This window comes from Oncorhynchus gorbuscha, linkage group LG24 (assembly GCF_021184085.1).
Source record: "Oncorhynchus gorbuscha isolate QuinsamMale2020 ecotype Even-year linkage group LG24, OgorEven_v1.0, whole genome shotgun sequence".
NCBI classification, from domain to species: Eukaryota; Metazoa; Chordata; class Actinopteri; order Salmoniformes; family Salmonidae; genus Oncorhynchus; species Oncorhynchus gorbuscha.
Genome location: NC_060196.1, coordinates 48,947,250 through 48,962,319, shown reverse-complemented (window position 1 = coordinate 48,962,319; position 15,070 = coordinate 48,947,250). Strand labels below are relative to the sequence as shown.

General features: G+C 45.1%; 1 protein-coding gene across 1 annotated transcript; it reads right to left on the bottom strand.

Moving 5' to 3' along the window:
• Positions 1-1,450: 1,450 nt before the first annotated feature.
• On the bottom strand, positions 1,451-13,936 carry LOC124012937 (polypeptide N-acetylgalactosaminyltransferase 15-like). The gene is made up of 10 exons (XM_046327013.1): positions 12,509-13,936; positions 12,110-12,276; positions 10,244-10,448; positions 9,630-9,791; positions 9,376-9,493; positions 3,680-3,874; positions 2,803-2,934; positions 2,549-2,650; positions 2,285-2,428; positions 1,451-2,113 (listed from the first exon to the last, which is right to left on the bottom strand). The coding sequence occupies exons 1-10, from the start codon at positions 13,036-13,038 to the stop codon at positions 1,916-1,918; spliced, it is 1,953 nt and encodes a 650-aa protein (XP_046182969.1). The 5' UTR covers positions 13,039-13,936; the 3' UTR covers positions 1,451-1,915.
• Positions 13,937-15,070: the final 1,134 nt, after the last annotated feature.

The following is a 15,070-nucleotide window of genomic DNA, read 5'->3' as shown; positions in this document are numbered from 1 at the left end:
GTTAGTAATCGTTCCCAACATGTGACAGTTCGTAACTAGACAAGGGCAATTAGATGGTTGGTTTATGCTGACTGTGGTTTCTTCATCTTTCTAATCTATAAAGCGGTGGTTAAGATTCTTCTCAGACTGAGAGAAAAGTATGTTTGGTGAAGGATGAGACGGTTGCCAGAAGGGATGAAGACAACAATCTAGGTAGGACATACTGTTCATACATAGTCTAGTCGCAACATTGCAGTTTAAATTGTTGATGAATTACTGAAGATTTTAATTTGATATCAACAGGGATTATTTATTTATTATGTTCTCTTTCTCTGTCCCTCCTTCCACCTCTATCCCTCTACCTCAGTCTCTTCTCTGAAGTTCTTACCTTGTCCACACTGCACCATCTCCTTCACTGACTGTTACTTCTTGGACAACCACATCAAGACCAAACACCAGAAGCAGTACCTGGCCATGTTGAAAAGCCATGTCTCAAAGAGTAAAACAGTACACGCCCTCACAAACAGATGTTCCCACTGTAGCTGTATATTCCACACCCCATGACAACTAGCCATCCACACATGCCAGGCCCACCCCTCTTTCCTTCCTCAGAAACCTGCCCGCCCCCCCCAGCGTTCCGGGGAAAGTCCACCTATGCCTGCAGATTTTTGTACCTGGGCACCCTGCTGAAGCACTGCAAGAATTTGCACAAAATGGCAGTTTTTGCACCAATGGACACATCGGTTTCTCCGACTGTGTGAAAAGCTTTGAGAATTGCTGGGGACTGGGGCCTTACCGGTGTCATGAACCAGAGGGCTCTAAACCTAAGGACACGAAGCCTGTGGTCTGTCTGGGAGTCTGGGGAAATCATCAGTCCTCCTATGAGCCTGGACATTCACATATTCATCCACACTGGAGAGAAGCCTTATAAATGCAAGGAGTGTGGCAAGTGCTTCTCAGAGAACAGCAGTTACCGTTGTCACTTGTTAATACACTCAGGACTCAAGCCGTTGAAATACCGGTACTACGGGAAGGCTTTCGAACAGAAGTCGCTCCACTGGACTCACCTGTCTGTACACACCGGTGAGAGGAAGTTCTCCTGCTCCCAATGAGACAAGCAGTAGGCAAGAAGGTTACATCTGACACTTCACCTGTTTTTTAGGCTTCACTCAGTCTGGGGATCTGTCTCAACACAAGCTCCTCTGCACTGGGGAAAAGCCATTTGAATTCCTTGAAATCTCCAACCGGTTTAACCACTATGTTTCTCTGACCAGTCACATGAGGAGCCAAACTCATCTTGATATGTACAGAAGATGATTGTATGCTGACTCTTCTGGTAATAAAGGTGGCAATGCCTGTTCTATCAGTCAGCAAATTGATCAGTCTGCCATCTGAAATGTCAGAATTGTGTAGGCCGAGGTTACTTCTGAGCTTGGAGACATTTATACATTGAAACATCCACACACCATACTATTGATACTTTTGTTAAATATTTTATTCAGGATGAACAATCTTGATTGTTTGCACTTCTAAATTATTCTAAAGGATTCTGTCACCATTAAGCCTACATTATAGGCTATTTGCTAACTAAATCTGTCAATTTCATAATAATAATAATATAGAATATTCCTTTATGTGCAGCATTGTACAAAATCATACAGCTTATTTCCTCTGTGATTTATGGTTTGTTCACACCATAGAACTTGCATTATATGTCCTTAAAACAGAAATCAAATCTAAATGCAGGCAAGATGCTGATTCCACAAGCCATTGCAAAGAATATACAAACATACAGTATAGCCACATCAGCATTGCTATTGAATTTAGCCTTAGACCTCTTGCCCATAGAGACCCACTTATGATACTGGCTCCTTACAACATGTGCTTTTATTATGTGCCTTTAGGCAATGTACTGTAACTATACTTCAAGTCAGTCTCAGGCCCCTTTAGGGACAACTAGCTGTTCGAAGTGCCACTGTTGCCGGGGGTGATGGGCACAGGGGCGCAGGAACAGACCCTTCTGGGTAGTGTTGCCCCCTCTCTGGTGACCTCCTGTGTCCCTCTGCTGCTTATCCCCCTCCTTCACAGCTTCCAGACATCTCTGGGTCTGCAAGTGAACCACCTGGCCACTCAGCTGAAGAAAAATATATAGAAATGATTAATTGTATGTATTATTATATCTGTGTCAAATTACAAACCCCTAAATAAGTAACACTTCATACAGCTCTATTATTATTTTTTGCTGATTTATTTTGTACAAGTTTGCTGTTGTCATGTCATGCATGACTTTTGCCCCTTCACTGACCTTGATGACCCTCCACTGTGGTTTGTTGCGTGGTGGCTGATGGGCGGGGCACGGTGTTAGTACCACCCTCTCGCCTTGGGCGTGGAAACACAGCTGTCCCGCTGGCCCCCAGCGCACCTCTCCCATGGAGTTCAGCTCACAGTGCTGAAGAGAGAACAGACAGAGGAGTAAAACTTTAGTCTTCATCACCACATCAGCATCATCATGATCTTCTGATTTAGGATCTGCTCTCACTGTCTCCAATATCATCATTGTCATGGTTACCTGGTAGCCATTGCCACTGCAGGGTGCTATGTCCATAGTGGCGCCCTGTGCACCCCGTCCTCCAGGGTAATCCGCACAATAGCCAGTGCCAACATTATACAGCTTCAAACATACAGACACAATATGTTATATGATACATTCATGTTCAACATACAGCACAAGAATAACACAATATATTAGTCAAAGTATAAGGATAATGATATAATAGCTATACAAGTGTGTGTGTGTGTGGGGGGGGGGGGGGTGAGTTCTACCTCCCCTGAGAGTGAAGGTCTGTCCTGGGGTATATAGAGGTCTGGGTAGACATTAGTCAGGAACCAGTGGAAGTTACGACAGCCCAGTCTCTTCTTCAGTCTGACTAGCTCTGTAATGTTAGGACTCTCAGACTGCACAGGGAACAGGACACACACATTAATTTGAGATCAACGCCAGAAGCAGACATGCGCAAACACACACACACACACACACACACACACACACACACACACACACACACACACACACACACACACACACACACACACACACACACACACACACACACACACACACACACACACACACACACACACACACGCACTGATTGTACAAAACATTAGGAACTCCTGCTCTTTCCATGACAGACTGACCAGGTAAATCCAGGTAAAAGCTATAATCCCTTATTGATGTCACCTGTTAAATCCACTTCAATCAGTGTAGATAAAGGGGAGGAGACAGGTTAAAGAAGGGTTTTTAAGCCTTGAGACTTAGATGTGTGTGTGCCATTCAGAGGGTGAATAGGCAAGACAACATTTAAGTGCCTTTGAACAGGGTATGGTAGTAGGTTCCAGGTGACCTGATCGGGTCAAAAACTGCAATGCTGATGGGTTTTTCACGCTCAACAGTTTCCTGTGTGTGTCAAGAATGGTCCACCACCCAAAGCACATCCAGACAGCTTGACACAACTATGCGAAGTATTGAAGTCAATATGAGCCAACATCCCTGTAGTCCATGCCCTGAGAGCAAAAGGGGGTGCAACTCAATATTAAGAAGGTGATCCTAATGATTTGCACACACAGGATACATACACGCCTATAGATATAAATGCACGCACACACACACACGTGCACACACCGCATACACACACCCTACCTGCCTGATGAAGTGAGCTAGTGTATCTCTCTTATAGTAGATCTTCCTGAAGGCATCCAGCCAGGTGTCAGCGATGCGTATCTTGTTCCTCTGGAGGATGTCCTGATCAGGGAGGGTATAGGGCTGGTGATGGCGCCCCAGGTGAGCCACTCTGGAGCAGGGGACCACCTCCATGGAGCCCCCACACAACCACACCTGGACAAACAGACAGACAGACACAGGGAGATGCCATCACCTTTTTTTGTTGGAATATGACTTCACCAAGATGAGCAGCCCAATCTACAGAAGCCTTGTAGAATCATCTGCACATCTAAGCTCCACAGACAGTTGTGTCTCCACTCAGACTCCATTACTTTCGCTACATTGTCAAAATGTCTTTCAAATGAAGATGTATGTTTGAATCTTTAATTGCTAGGATCACAAAAGCTTCACATTCACTGACACCTGTCTGCAAATACACTATCAACCACTGCGATCCTATTCCTCTTTATTTCCCAAGGTCTACGTTTGCTCATCATTTCAAACCAAACCAATTAAACATTCCATGATGGATATAAAAAATTCCATAACGGCACCCTATTCACTAGTGCACTACTTTCGGACAAAAAACGGGCATTTTATATTCATCCAATGTCTGGCATGTTTTTGGATGGCGTGATGATGTCTTCACTGCATAGAGCTGTTCTCCATGGGCACTGAGTGCTCGTGCGAATATGAAGTTGGTCCGTATGCAACCCGGATATAGACGGTCCGTGAATCGGCAAATGTTAGTGGATTACGTTGACTACAACGGTCGGATATCTTGGACGAAGTCTCTAGTTCTTATTATAGCTCTATGGTCATAACCAAGGTGGATTTTTAAAAATCCACCTTTCCAGAAACATGTCTCTCACCGTTGCTGCTTGCTATAGACCACCTTCTGTGCCCAGCTGTGCCCTCGATACCATATGTGAATTGATTGCCCCCCATCTTTCTTCAGATCTCGTGCTATTAGGTGACCTAAACTGGGACATGCTTAACACCCCGGCCATCCTACAATCTAAACTCGATACCTCCAATCTCACATAAATTATCAATGAACCTACCAGGTACAACCACAAATCCGTAAACACGGGCACCCTCATAGATATCATCCTAACCAACCTGCCCTCCAAATACACCTCTGCTGTCTTCAACCAGGATCTCAGCGATCACTGCCTCATTGCCTGCACTCTGCGGTCAAACGACCTCCACTCATCACTGTCAAACGCTCCCTAAAACACTTCCTGGAAGGATATTGACCTCATTCCGTCAGTAGAGGATGCCTGGTTATTCTTTAAAAGTGCTTTCCTCACCATCATAAATAAGCCCCATTCCAAAAAATGTACAACCAGGATCAGATATAGCCCTTGGTTCACTCCAGACCTGACTGCCCTTGACCAGCACAAAAACATCCTGTGCCGTACTGCATTAGCATCGAATAGCCCCCGCGATATGCAAGTTTTCAGGGAAGTTAGGAACCAATATACACAGGCAGTTAGGAAAGCAAAGGCTAGCTTTTTCAAACAGAAATTTGCATCCTGTATCACAAACTCCAAAAAGTTCTGGGAAACTGTAAAGTCCATGCAGAATAAGAGCACCTCCTCCCAGATACCCACAGCACTGAGGTTAGGAAACACTGTCACCACCAATAAATCCACGATAATTGAGAATTTCATTAAGCATTTTTCTACAGCTGGCCATCCCTACCCTGGTCAACAGCCCTGCACCACCCCACAGCAACTTGCCCAAGCCTCCCCATTTCTCCTTCACCAAAATCCAGATAGCTGATGTTCTGAAAGAGCTGCAAAATCTAGACCCGTACAAATCAGCGGGGCTAGACAATCTGGACTCTCTCTTTCTAAAACTAGCAGCCGAAATTGTTGCAACCCCTATTACTAGCCTGTTGAACCTCTCTTTCCTATTGTCTGAGATCCCCAAAGATTGGAAAGCTGCCGCGGTCAACCCCTTCTTCAAAGGGGGAGACACTCTAGAGCCAAACTGCTACAGACCTATATCTGTCCTACCCTTCCTCTCTAAGGTCTTCAAAAGCCAAGTTAACAAACAGATCACCGACCATTTCAAATCCCACCATACCTTCTCCGCTATGCAATCTGGTTTCCGAGCTGGTCATGGGTGCATCTCTGCCACACTCAAGGTCCTAAACGATATCATAACCGCCATCGATAAGAGACAATAGTGTGCAGATGTATTCATTGACCTGGCCAAGGCTTTCGACTCTGTCAATCACCACATTCTTATCGGCAGACTCAACAGCCTTGGTTTCTCAAATGACTGCCTACCCTGGTTCACCAACTACTTCTCTGACAGAGTTCAGTGTGTCAAATCTGAGGGCCTATTGTCCTGACCTCTGGCTGTCTCTGTATACATCAATGATGTCGCTCTTACTGCTGGTGATTCTCTGATCCACCTCTACGCAGACAACACCATTCTGTATACTTCTGGACCTTCTTTGTACACTGTGTTAACTAACCTCCAGACGAGCTTCAATGCCATACAACTCTCCTTCCGTGGCCTCCAACTGCTCTTAAACGCAACTAAAACTAAATGCATGCTATTCAACCGATCGCTGCCCGCACCTGCCCGCACGTCCAGCATCACTACTCTGGACGCTTCTGACTTAGAATATGTGGACAACTACAAATAGCTAGGTGTCTGGTTAGACTGTAAACTCTCCTTCCATACTCACATTAAGCATCTCCAATCCAAAATTAAATCTAGAATCGGCTTCCAATTTCGCAACAAAGCATCCTTCACTCATGCTGCCAAACATTCCCTCGTTAAACCGACTATCCTGCTGATCCTAGACTTCGGCGATGTCATTTACAAAATAGCATCCAACACTCTACTCAGCAAATTGGATGCAGTCTATCACAGTGCCGTCCGTTTTGTCACCAAAGCCCCATATACTACCCACCACTGCAACCTGTATGCTCTCGTTGGCTGGCGCTCACTTCATATTCTTCCCCAAACCCACTGGCTCCAGGTCATCTACAAGTCTCTGCTAGGTAAAGCCCGCCTTATCTCAGCTCACTGGTCACCATAGCAGCACCAAACTGTAGCACGCGCTCCAGAAGGTATATTTCACTGGTCACCCCCAAAGCCTTTCTTTCCAGTTCTCTGCTGCCAATGACTGGGACGAATTGCACAAATCACTGAAGCTGGAGACATATCTCCCTCACTAACTTTAAGCACCAGCTGTCAGAGCAGCTCATAGATCACTCCACCTGTACATAGCCCATCTGTAAATAGCCCATCCAACTACCTCATCCCCATACTGTTATTTATTTATTCATTTTTGCTCCTTTGCACCCCAGTATCTCTACTTGCACATTCATCTTCTGCACATCTATCATTCCAGTGTTTAATTGCTAAATTGTAATTATTTCGCCACTATGGCCTATTTATTGCCTTACCTCCCTTATCTTACCTCATTTACACACACTGTATATAGACTTTTTCAAATCAAATCAAAGTTGATTTATCATGTGCGCCGAATACAACAGGTGTAAACCTTACAGTGAAATGCTTACTCACAGGCTCTAACCAATAGTGCACAAAATGTATTAGGTGAACAATAAGTAAGTAAAGAAATAAAACAGCAGTAAAAAGACAGCCTCCATACAGTAGCGAGGCTATAAAATTAGCGAGGCTACATACAGACACCGGTTAGTCAGGCTGATTGAGGTAGTATGTACATGTAGATATGGTTAAAGTGACTATGCATATATGATGAGCAGAGAGTAGTAGTAGTGTAAAAGAAGGGTTGGCGGGTGGTGGGTGGTGGGTGGCGGGACACAATGCAAATAGCCCGGTTAGCCAATGTGCGGGAGCACTGGTTGGTCGGCCCAATTGAGGTAGTACAGTGGGGCAAAAAAGTATTTAGTCAGCCACCAATTGTGCAAGTTCTCCCACTTAAAAAGATGAGAGAGGCCTGTAATTTCCATCATAGGTTCACTTCAACTATGACAGACAAAATGAGAAAATAAATCCAGAAAATCACATTGTAGGATTTTTTATTAATTTATTTGCAAATTATGGTGGAAAATAAGTACTTGGTCAATAACAAAAGTTTATCTCAATACTTTGTTATATACCCTTTGTTGGCAATGACAGATGTCACACGTTTTCTGTAAGTCTTCACAAGGTTTTCACACACGGTTGCTGGTATTTTGGCCCATTCCTCCATGCAGATCTCCTCTAGAGCAGTGATGTTTTGGGGCTGTTGCTGAGCAACACGGACTTTCAACTCCCTCCAAAGATTTTCTATGGGGTTGAGATCTGGAGACTGGCTAGGCCACTCCAGGACCTTGAAATGCTACTTACGAAGCCACTCCTTCGTTGCCCTGGCGGTGTGTTTGGGATAATTGTCACGCTGAAAGACCCAGCCACGTTTCATCTTCAATGCCCTGGCCTGGACATGTACTGGCTTAAGCAGGGGGACACGTCTGGCACTGCAGGATTTGAGTCCCTGGCGGCGTAGTGTGTTACTGATGGTAGGCTTTGTTACTTTGGTCCCAGCTCTCTGCAGGTCATTCACTAGGTCCCCCCGTGTGGTTCTGGGATTTTTGCTCACCGTTCTTGTGATCATTTTGACCCCACGGGGTGAGATCTTGCGTGGAACCCCAGATTGAGGGAGATTATCAGTGGTCTTGTATGTCTTCCACTTCCTAATAATTGCTCCCACAGTTGATTTCTTCAAACCAAGCTGCTTAACTATTGCAGATTCAGTCTTCCCAGCCTGGTGCAGGTCTACAATTTTGTTTCTGGTGTCCTTTGACAGCTCTTTGGTCTTGGCCATAGTGGAGTTTGGAGTGTGACTGTTTGAGGTTGTGGACTGGTGTCTTTTATTGTGATAACAAGTTCAAACAGGTGCCATTAATACAGGTAACGAGTGGAGGACAGAGGATCCACAGAGGAGCCTCTTAAAGAAGAAGTTACAGGTCTGTGAGAGCCAGAAATCTTGCTTGTTTTTTAGGTGACCAAATACTTATTTTCCACCATAATTTGCAAATAAATTCATTAAAAATCCTACAATGTGATTTTCTGGATTTTCTTCTTCTCATTTAGTCTGTCATAGTTGAAGTGAACCTATGATGGAAATTACAGGCCTCTTTCATCTTTTTAAGTGGGAGAACTTGCACAATTGGTGGCTGACTACATACTTTTTTGCCCCACAGTATGTACTTGAATGTATAGTTAAATTGACTATTCATATATGATAAACAGAGAGTAGCAGCAGCGCAAAAAGAGTGGTTGGGGGGGCACACAATGGAAATAGTCCAGGTAGCCATTTGATTACCTGTTCAGGAGTCTTATGGATTGGGGGTAAAAACTGTTGAAGCCTTTTTGTCCTAGACTTGGCACTCCGGTAACGCTTGCCATGCAGTAGTAGAGAGAACAGTCTATGACTGGAGTGGCTGGGGTCTTTGACAATTTTTAGGGCCTTCCTCTGACACCACCTGGTGTAGAGGTCCTTTTTCTATTGTGTTATTGACTGTATGTTTGTTTATTTCATGTGTAACTCTGTGTTGTTGTTTGTGTCGCACTGCTTTGCTTTATCTTGGCCAGGTCGCAGTTGTAAATGAGAACTTGTTCTCAACTAGCCTACCTGGTTAAATAAAGGTGAAATTAAATAAATAACCTCCCTTCTTTACCCTGATGGACAACTCCATCTGCTCCGCCCCCCAGAACAGCATGCCTGGATCATAACCTCCCACGCTCTGGAAGAAGTGTCTGTCAATTGCTAAGACCACGCCCACCAACGCCGGACTCCTATAGGACAATGAAAGGAGAGGAAATATCAAAAGATTAGACAGGGATAGGTACTACTAGGGGTCGATTTTGAGCTGGACATGTCTGTAATCTCTGTATTTGATTGTAGTAATTCCAGAGGTCAGACTATATTTACTGGACAGGCTCCACTGGTGAATCCTGGTTTTCCTGTTGGGACAGGGTTTCCCAGTTGAAGTCCAGTCTCCAGTCAAACACTCCCCTATGTGGCCACTGGGTGGCGTTGTACTGGAATGTCTGCCAGTCTATCACGTCTATGATGGGGGACACCACTCTGGTCCTGGAGATGGGAGGAGATAGACACTGGGCACAGAGGAAACTCATATAACTTCTAGAACTAGATCAGAAACATCGCAATGAAGATTAAAAACCTAAGATTTTATTACATGGATGTAAATCTGCAGACAGATTATTGGTCGATGATAACCTATAATTTCATAAAACATCACAGAAGAAGAGCAGGGATTCAAGAAGGGAATAAAGAGGTTTGAGGGAGAGAGAGAGAGAGAGAGAGAGAGAGAGAGAGAGAGAGATGGAGTAGTGCCAGGCAGCAATATAAGGACCCTGTTTAATCCTAGTCTAAATGGCTGCTACCCTGCTGGATACAGCTCAGCAAGTAAGCTACCATGGTCCGGAGGCAATTAAGGATTAGATATAATACACAGAGACAGATTCACACAAACACAGACATACATTATGCCATTTTGTGTGTGTGTGTGTTTATGCGTGTACCTGTCCTGTGCCACTCGCTCCAATAGTGGTTCCAACCAGCCCCTGTGGCACTCGCAGTGTGAGTCCATGAAGACCAGTACCTCCCCCACAGCTCTGGCTGCACCCAGAGAGCGACACCCTGCCACGCCCAGACGCCACGTGCTGCGGACCAGATGCACCCCTTCCAGCAGCAACACATACTCACTCAGCACACTCTTCAGGTGACCTACAGATAGGTGAGACAGGGTCAGGGTCAGACACACACAGTACCAGTCAAAAGTTTGGAAACACCTACTCATTCCAGGGTTTTTCTTTATTCTTACTATTATCTACATTGTAGAATAATAGCGAAGACATCAAAACTATGAAATAACACATATGGAGTCATGTAGTAACCAAAAAGGTGTTAAACAAATCCAAACAATATTTCTGTAACCTTCTTTATACTTCAAAGTAGCCATTTTCCTGTTGAAAAACAAATGATAGTCCCACTAACGCAAACCAGATGGGATGGTGTATTGCTGCAGAATGCTGTTGTAGCCATGCTGGTTAATTAAGTGTGCCTTGAATTCTAAATAAATCACTGACAGTGTCACCAGCAAAGCACCCCCACACCATCACACCTCCTCCATGCTTCATGGTGGGAACCACACATGCAGAAATCATCCGCTCACCTACTCTGCGTCTCACAAAGACACGGCAGTTGGAACCAAAAATCTCACATTTGGACTCATCAAACCAAAAGGACAGATTTCCACCGGTCTAATGTCTATTGCTCGTGTTTCTTGGCCCAAGCAAGTCTCTTCTTCTTATTGGTGTCCTTTAGTAGTGATTTCTTTGCAACAATTTGACCATGAAGGCCTGATTCACGCAGTCTCCTCTGAACAGTTGATTTTGAGATGTGTCTGTTGAACGCTGTGAAGTATTTATTTGGGCTGCAATTTCTTTAGGCTGGTAACTCTAATGAACGTATCCTCTGCAGAAGAGGTAACTCTGGCTCTTCCTTTCCTGTGGCGGTCCTCATGAGAACCAGTTTCATCATAGCGCTTAATGTTTTTTGTGACTGCACTTCTTGACATTTTTTTTCTTCACGTTTTCCAGATTGAATGACCTTCATGTCTTAAAGTAATGATATACTGTTGTTTCTCTTTGCTTATTTGAGCTGTTCTTGCGATAATATGGACTTGGTATTTTACCAAATAGGGCTATCTTCTGTATACTACCCCTAACTTGTCACAACACAACTGATTGGCTCAAATACATTAAGGAAAGAAATTCCACAAATTAACATTTAACAAGGCACGTGTTAATTGAAATGCATTCCAGGTGACTACCTCATGAAGCTGGTTGAGAGAATGCCAAGAGTGTGCAAAGCTGTCATCAAGGAAAAGGGTGGCGACTTTGAAGAATCTCAAATATAAAATATATTTGGATTTGTTTAACACTTTTTTTGGTTTATACATGATTCCATATGTGTTGTTTCATAGTTTTGATGTCTTCACTATTATTCTACAATGTAGAAAATAGTAAATATAAAGAAAAACCCTTGAATGAGTAGTGGTGTCCAAACTTTTGACTGGTACTGTATGCCCAATTCCAAATGAACCCCAGGGATGGATGTGTACAGTAATAACATGGGCATAGCACAACTCGGATTACAGGTGGAAGTTTGGTCATTTCCTAAGACCTATCCTTTCAGACAAGTGCAAACGGGGTTGGGACATTTGGGGGCTAGGGGTCTATTCAGAATCTGCACTATAAAATAGTTGAATATGGTGGGAATAGAGTGAACAAGTTTCGTCAGATATGCAGTGATGTTGTAGTGGTACTTTAGACTAATTAGATACAACTCGTGCCAATTGTTTGAGTACTGTCTTCTACACGCACCATGCTGACTGAGGTCGTCCACGAGCAGGACCTCGCGCAGGTACTCCTTGGGCGCTGTGTCGAGCACGCTGTGCACGGTGCGGAGGAGCGTGGACCAAGCCTCGTCATGGAAACATATCACCACGCTCGCGGACGGCAGCGACTCACTGTAGCGCTCAACGAGGCACCTGTCAAAGCATTCCCATTGATTGACAGGGGTATAGACGCACGAGTAATTACGCACGAACCCATTAGCTTTACTAAACAATATACCATATTTCGTAGTTAGTGAGATCTTGAAATTAGACTACATATTTGTCATTGATAGCTCTTGTCGAGTCTATCTAGTTATTTGAGATACGTTGTTGAAGAGCCCTTTTTTGGCGTGGTGCGCTCCTTGGGAACATGCAGGACACTTACGAAGGATGGCGAGCCTCGGGCAATCTGCGATGCAGTGAGATCCGTTCGCTCACCAGCTCATTGAAGCCGTATTTCTGCAGAGCAGACTTCTCCATGTCCCTTTCTAGCCCCTCCACCTTCAGCCGCACCGGTCTCCCCATATTCCCGTGCGTCGGTAGCACCGGGACCGCTGATTCCTTCTTGGCGCTTGATATAACCATCCGGTAATTCCCCTTCCTCGGCGGCGGAGCTGGGTTCCTCACCTGGGTTGAGGGCACGAAGAGAAGCTGGTCCTCCTGCAGGGAGCTCAGCGGCGCGAGACCGAGATTATGCTCCTGTTTGAGACGGTCCCAGGAATCCACGATCACCTCCAGGTCCGGTGGACCAGAGAGCCGCTGGAAGGGACGGCGGGGCGAGTTGGGCGGTGTTTGGGTCTGATCCCGAAAGACCAGGTCCATGAGGGCCAGCGTGGCCACGGATAGAGCGAGGATAAGTAACCAGAGACAGAGCATCACCCGGCGGCATGGTCTGGGTCTGCTCCAAAGCCGCATAGTGAGCGGGAGAGAGAGAGGAGAGCGACGGGTTCACATAGAGAAGTCAGGGCTGAATCTTATTTCCCTCATCAAATTTGACTGGGGACAACATGGTCAGATACTGCACCTTTTGGCTACAACTTTTTAACCATAACGTTTTAGGCTTGCAATGGATAGTCCGTAATCATGACCAAATGGAATTACGCATAGATGTTGTTCTTTAGTTTTTGTCCATAATTCTTCCACGGTGTCCTTCCAAAAACTGCAGCTCTGAACACGTTAGCGCTTCGTTTCACCTCCGACAAATGTGGTTTCCAGTTATGTCCCTTGTTCCATGATACTCATTGCTGTTGGAGTGAAGTGCGTAAAATATGTCCTTCCACCGCGCCCCTGTGGTCCTAACGCGAGATTTAACCCCTGCAAGACTAGCGGATTTGAAGGCCACACCTGTTCAAACCACTTGCTTGCTCTATCACCGTAATGACTAACTGACAATAACAGTTTAGGAAATCAATATCCAGGCCTATAGCCCTATAAGTGAATAGAAAATATAGACAAAGAACAAAAACACATTCAATCATTCAAATATGGCTAAAATTCTATATATCTGTCATAATAAAATATTTTGCCATCATTATATCTGATGTCAACTTCTAAAAGAAGGGGCAACATAAACGGAGAACAGACTGTCATCAATATAGGCCTCGATTCAATCCGTAGTTCTGATGACCTGAGCTACAGTGTGATAGAAATGTCACGTATTCCCGCGTTCGGAGACGACATTCATAGTTTAACACTGTATATGTCTGCTATATCGCGCTATGGAGCTGATTTCCACTGCTACGGAGCTGATTTCCAGCGCTACGGAGCAGATTTCCAGCGCTACGGATTGAATCGAGCCCATAGTTTATGTATGTATGCGAGTACTGCGCCCCTCCTCGCTGAGAGCTCGAGGCAGCATCACTCCCCGGTCAGACATCAGAGTTATTCCCCGGGCCAGCTGGCCAACAGCCTCGCGGTCCCATGACTGGCTGTTTGACTGTGATGCCAGCGGCTGCAGACTCGATCTCTCCAGTTTTCACATTGATTCTTGGCAGCCACTGTGGCTGTTTTCTTCGCCGCTGTTGGAAACAGGGTGCCTGGCTCCACACCGCCCAAAGTCACCTCTTCCCTCCCTTTGTAGACTTTTAGTTTCATCATATTTTATATAAGAACCATACAGCCTACTGTAATGCTACAGTGTGAAGGTGCATTTGGAGAAGTGTTGAAATGGGCCACAGTGTGTTGATAACAGGACAACAATAGAAAAGGGTCTACATAGTCATCATGTCTGTCTCTATCTTGACTCTCTGTATGTGTCTCTACTTATGTCATCTCTCTGTCTTGGAATGCCTGTCTGTTAGTGTTGGGTAGTATTGACAGAGTTAGTTCTGTCTTGGCATGCCTGTCTGTTACTGTTGGGCAGTGTTGACAGAATTAGTTCGGTCTTTGCATGTGTCTGTAGGTGTTGGGTACTGTTGACAGTTAGTTCAGTCTTTAGCATTAGTTTTCTCTGTAATTACATTGGGTGGTAGGATCTGGGTGTCCCCCTCAGGATGAAAGCACTGTGTCCACCTCTAAAGGCTCCCCCTGGTCCGGATGACAGGGCAGAGACATCAGTCTCCCTGAGGCCCCTGGGTAATGATGGAGTCCACAGGGCTCTGGTGGCTCAAGGGTGAAGTCTTCCCTAGGATCAGCTTTCCCTCACCAAATCCTAACATGAACCATTCGTGGGAATAATGAAAAACCCGCCCAAGATCAGCATCTAAGAGAAACGTCACCCTACACCTGATTACATAGGAGGACATACCTGGAGAGAGAGAAGCAGGGAAAGAGATAGAGTGAAGGAGAGGATGAAAAGGAATGAGGGGGAAGGGAGAGAAGGGGAGAGAGGTGAAGAGAGCGTAGAGTAAAGGAGAGAGAAAGACAGACTAAGTGACAAAGAGGGGGCGAGAGGTAAGAGGATCTACCAGGAAAATGAAAGAGGAGAATGTGAGAAAGAGGACAGAGA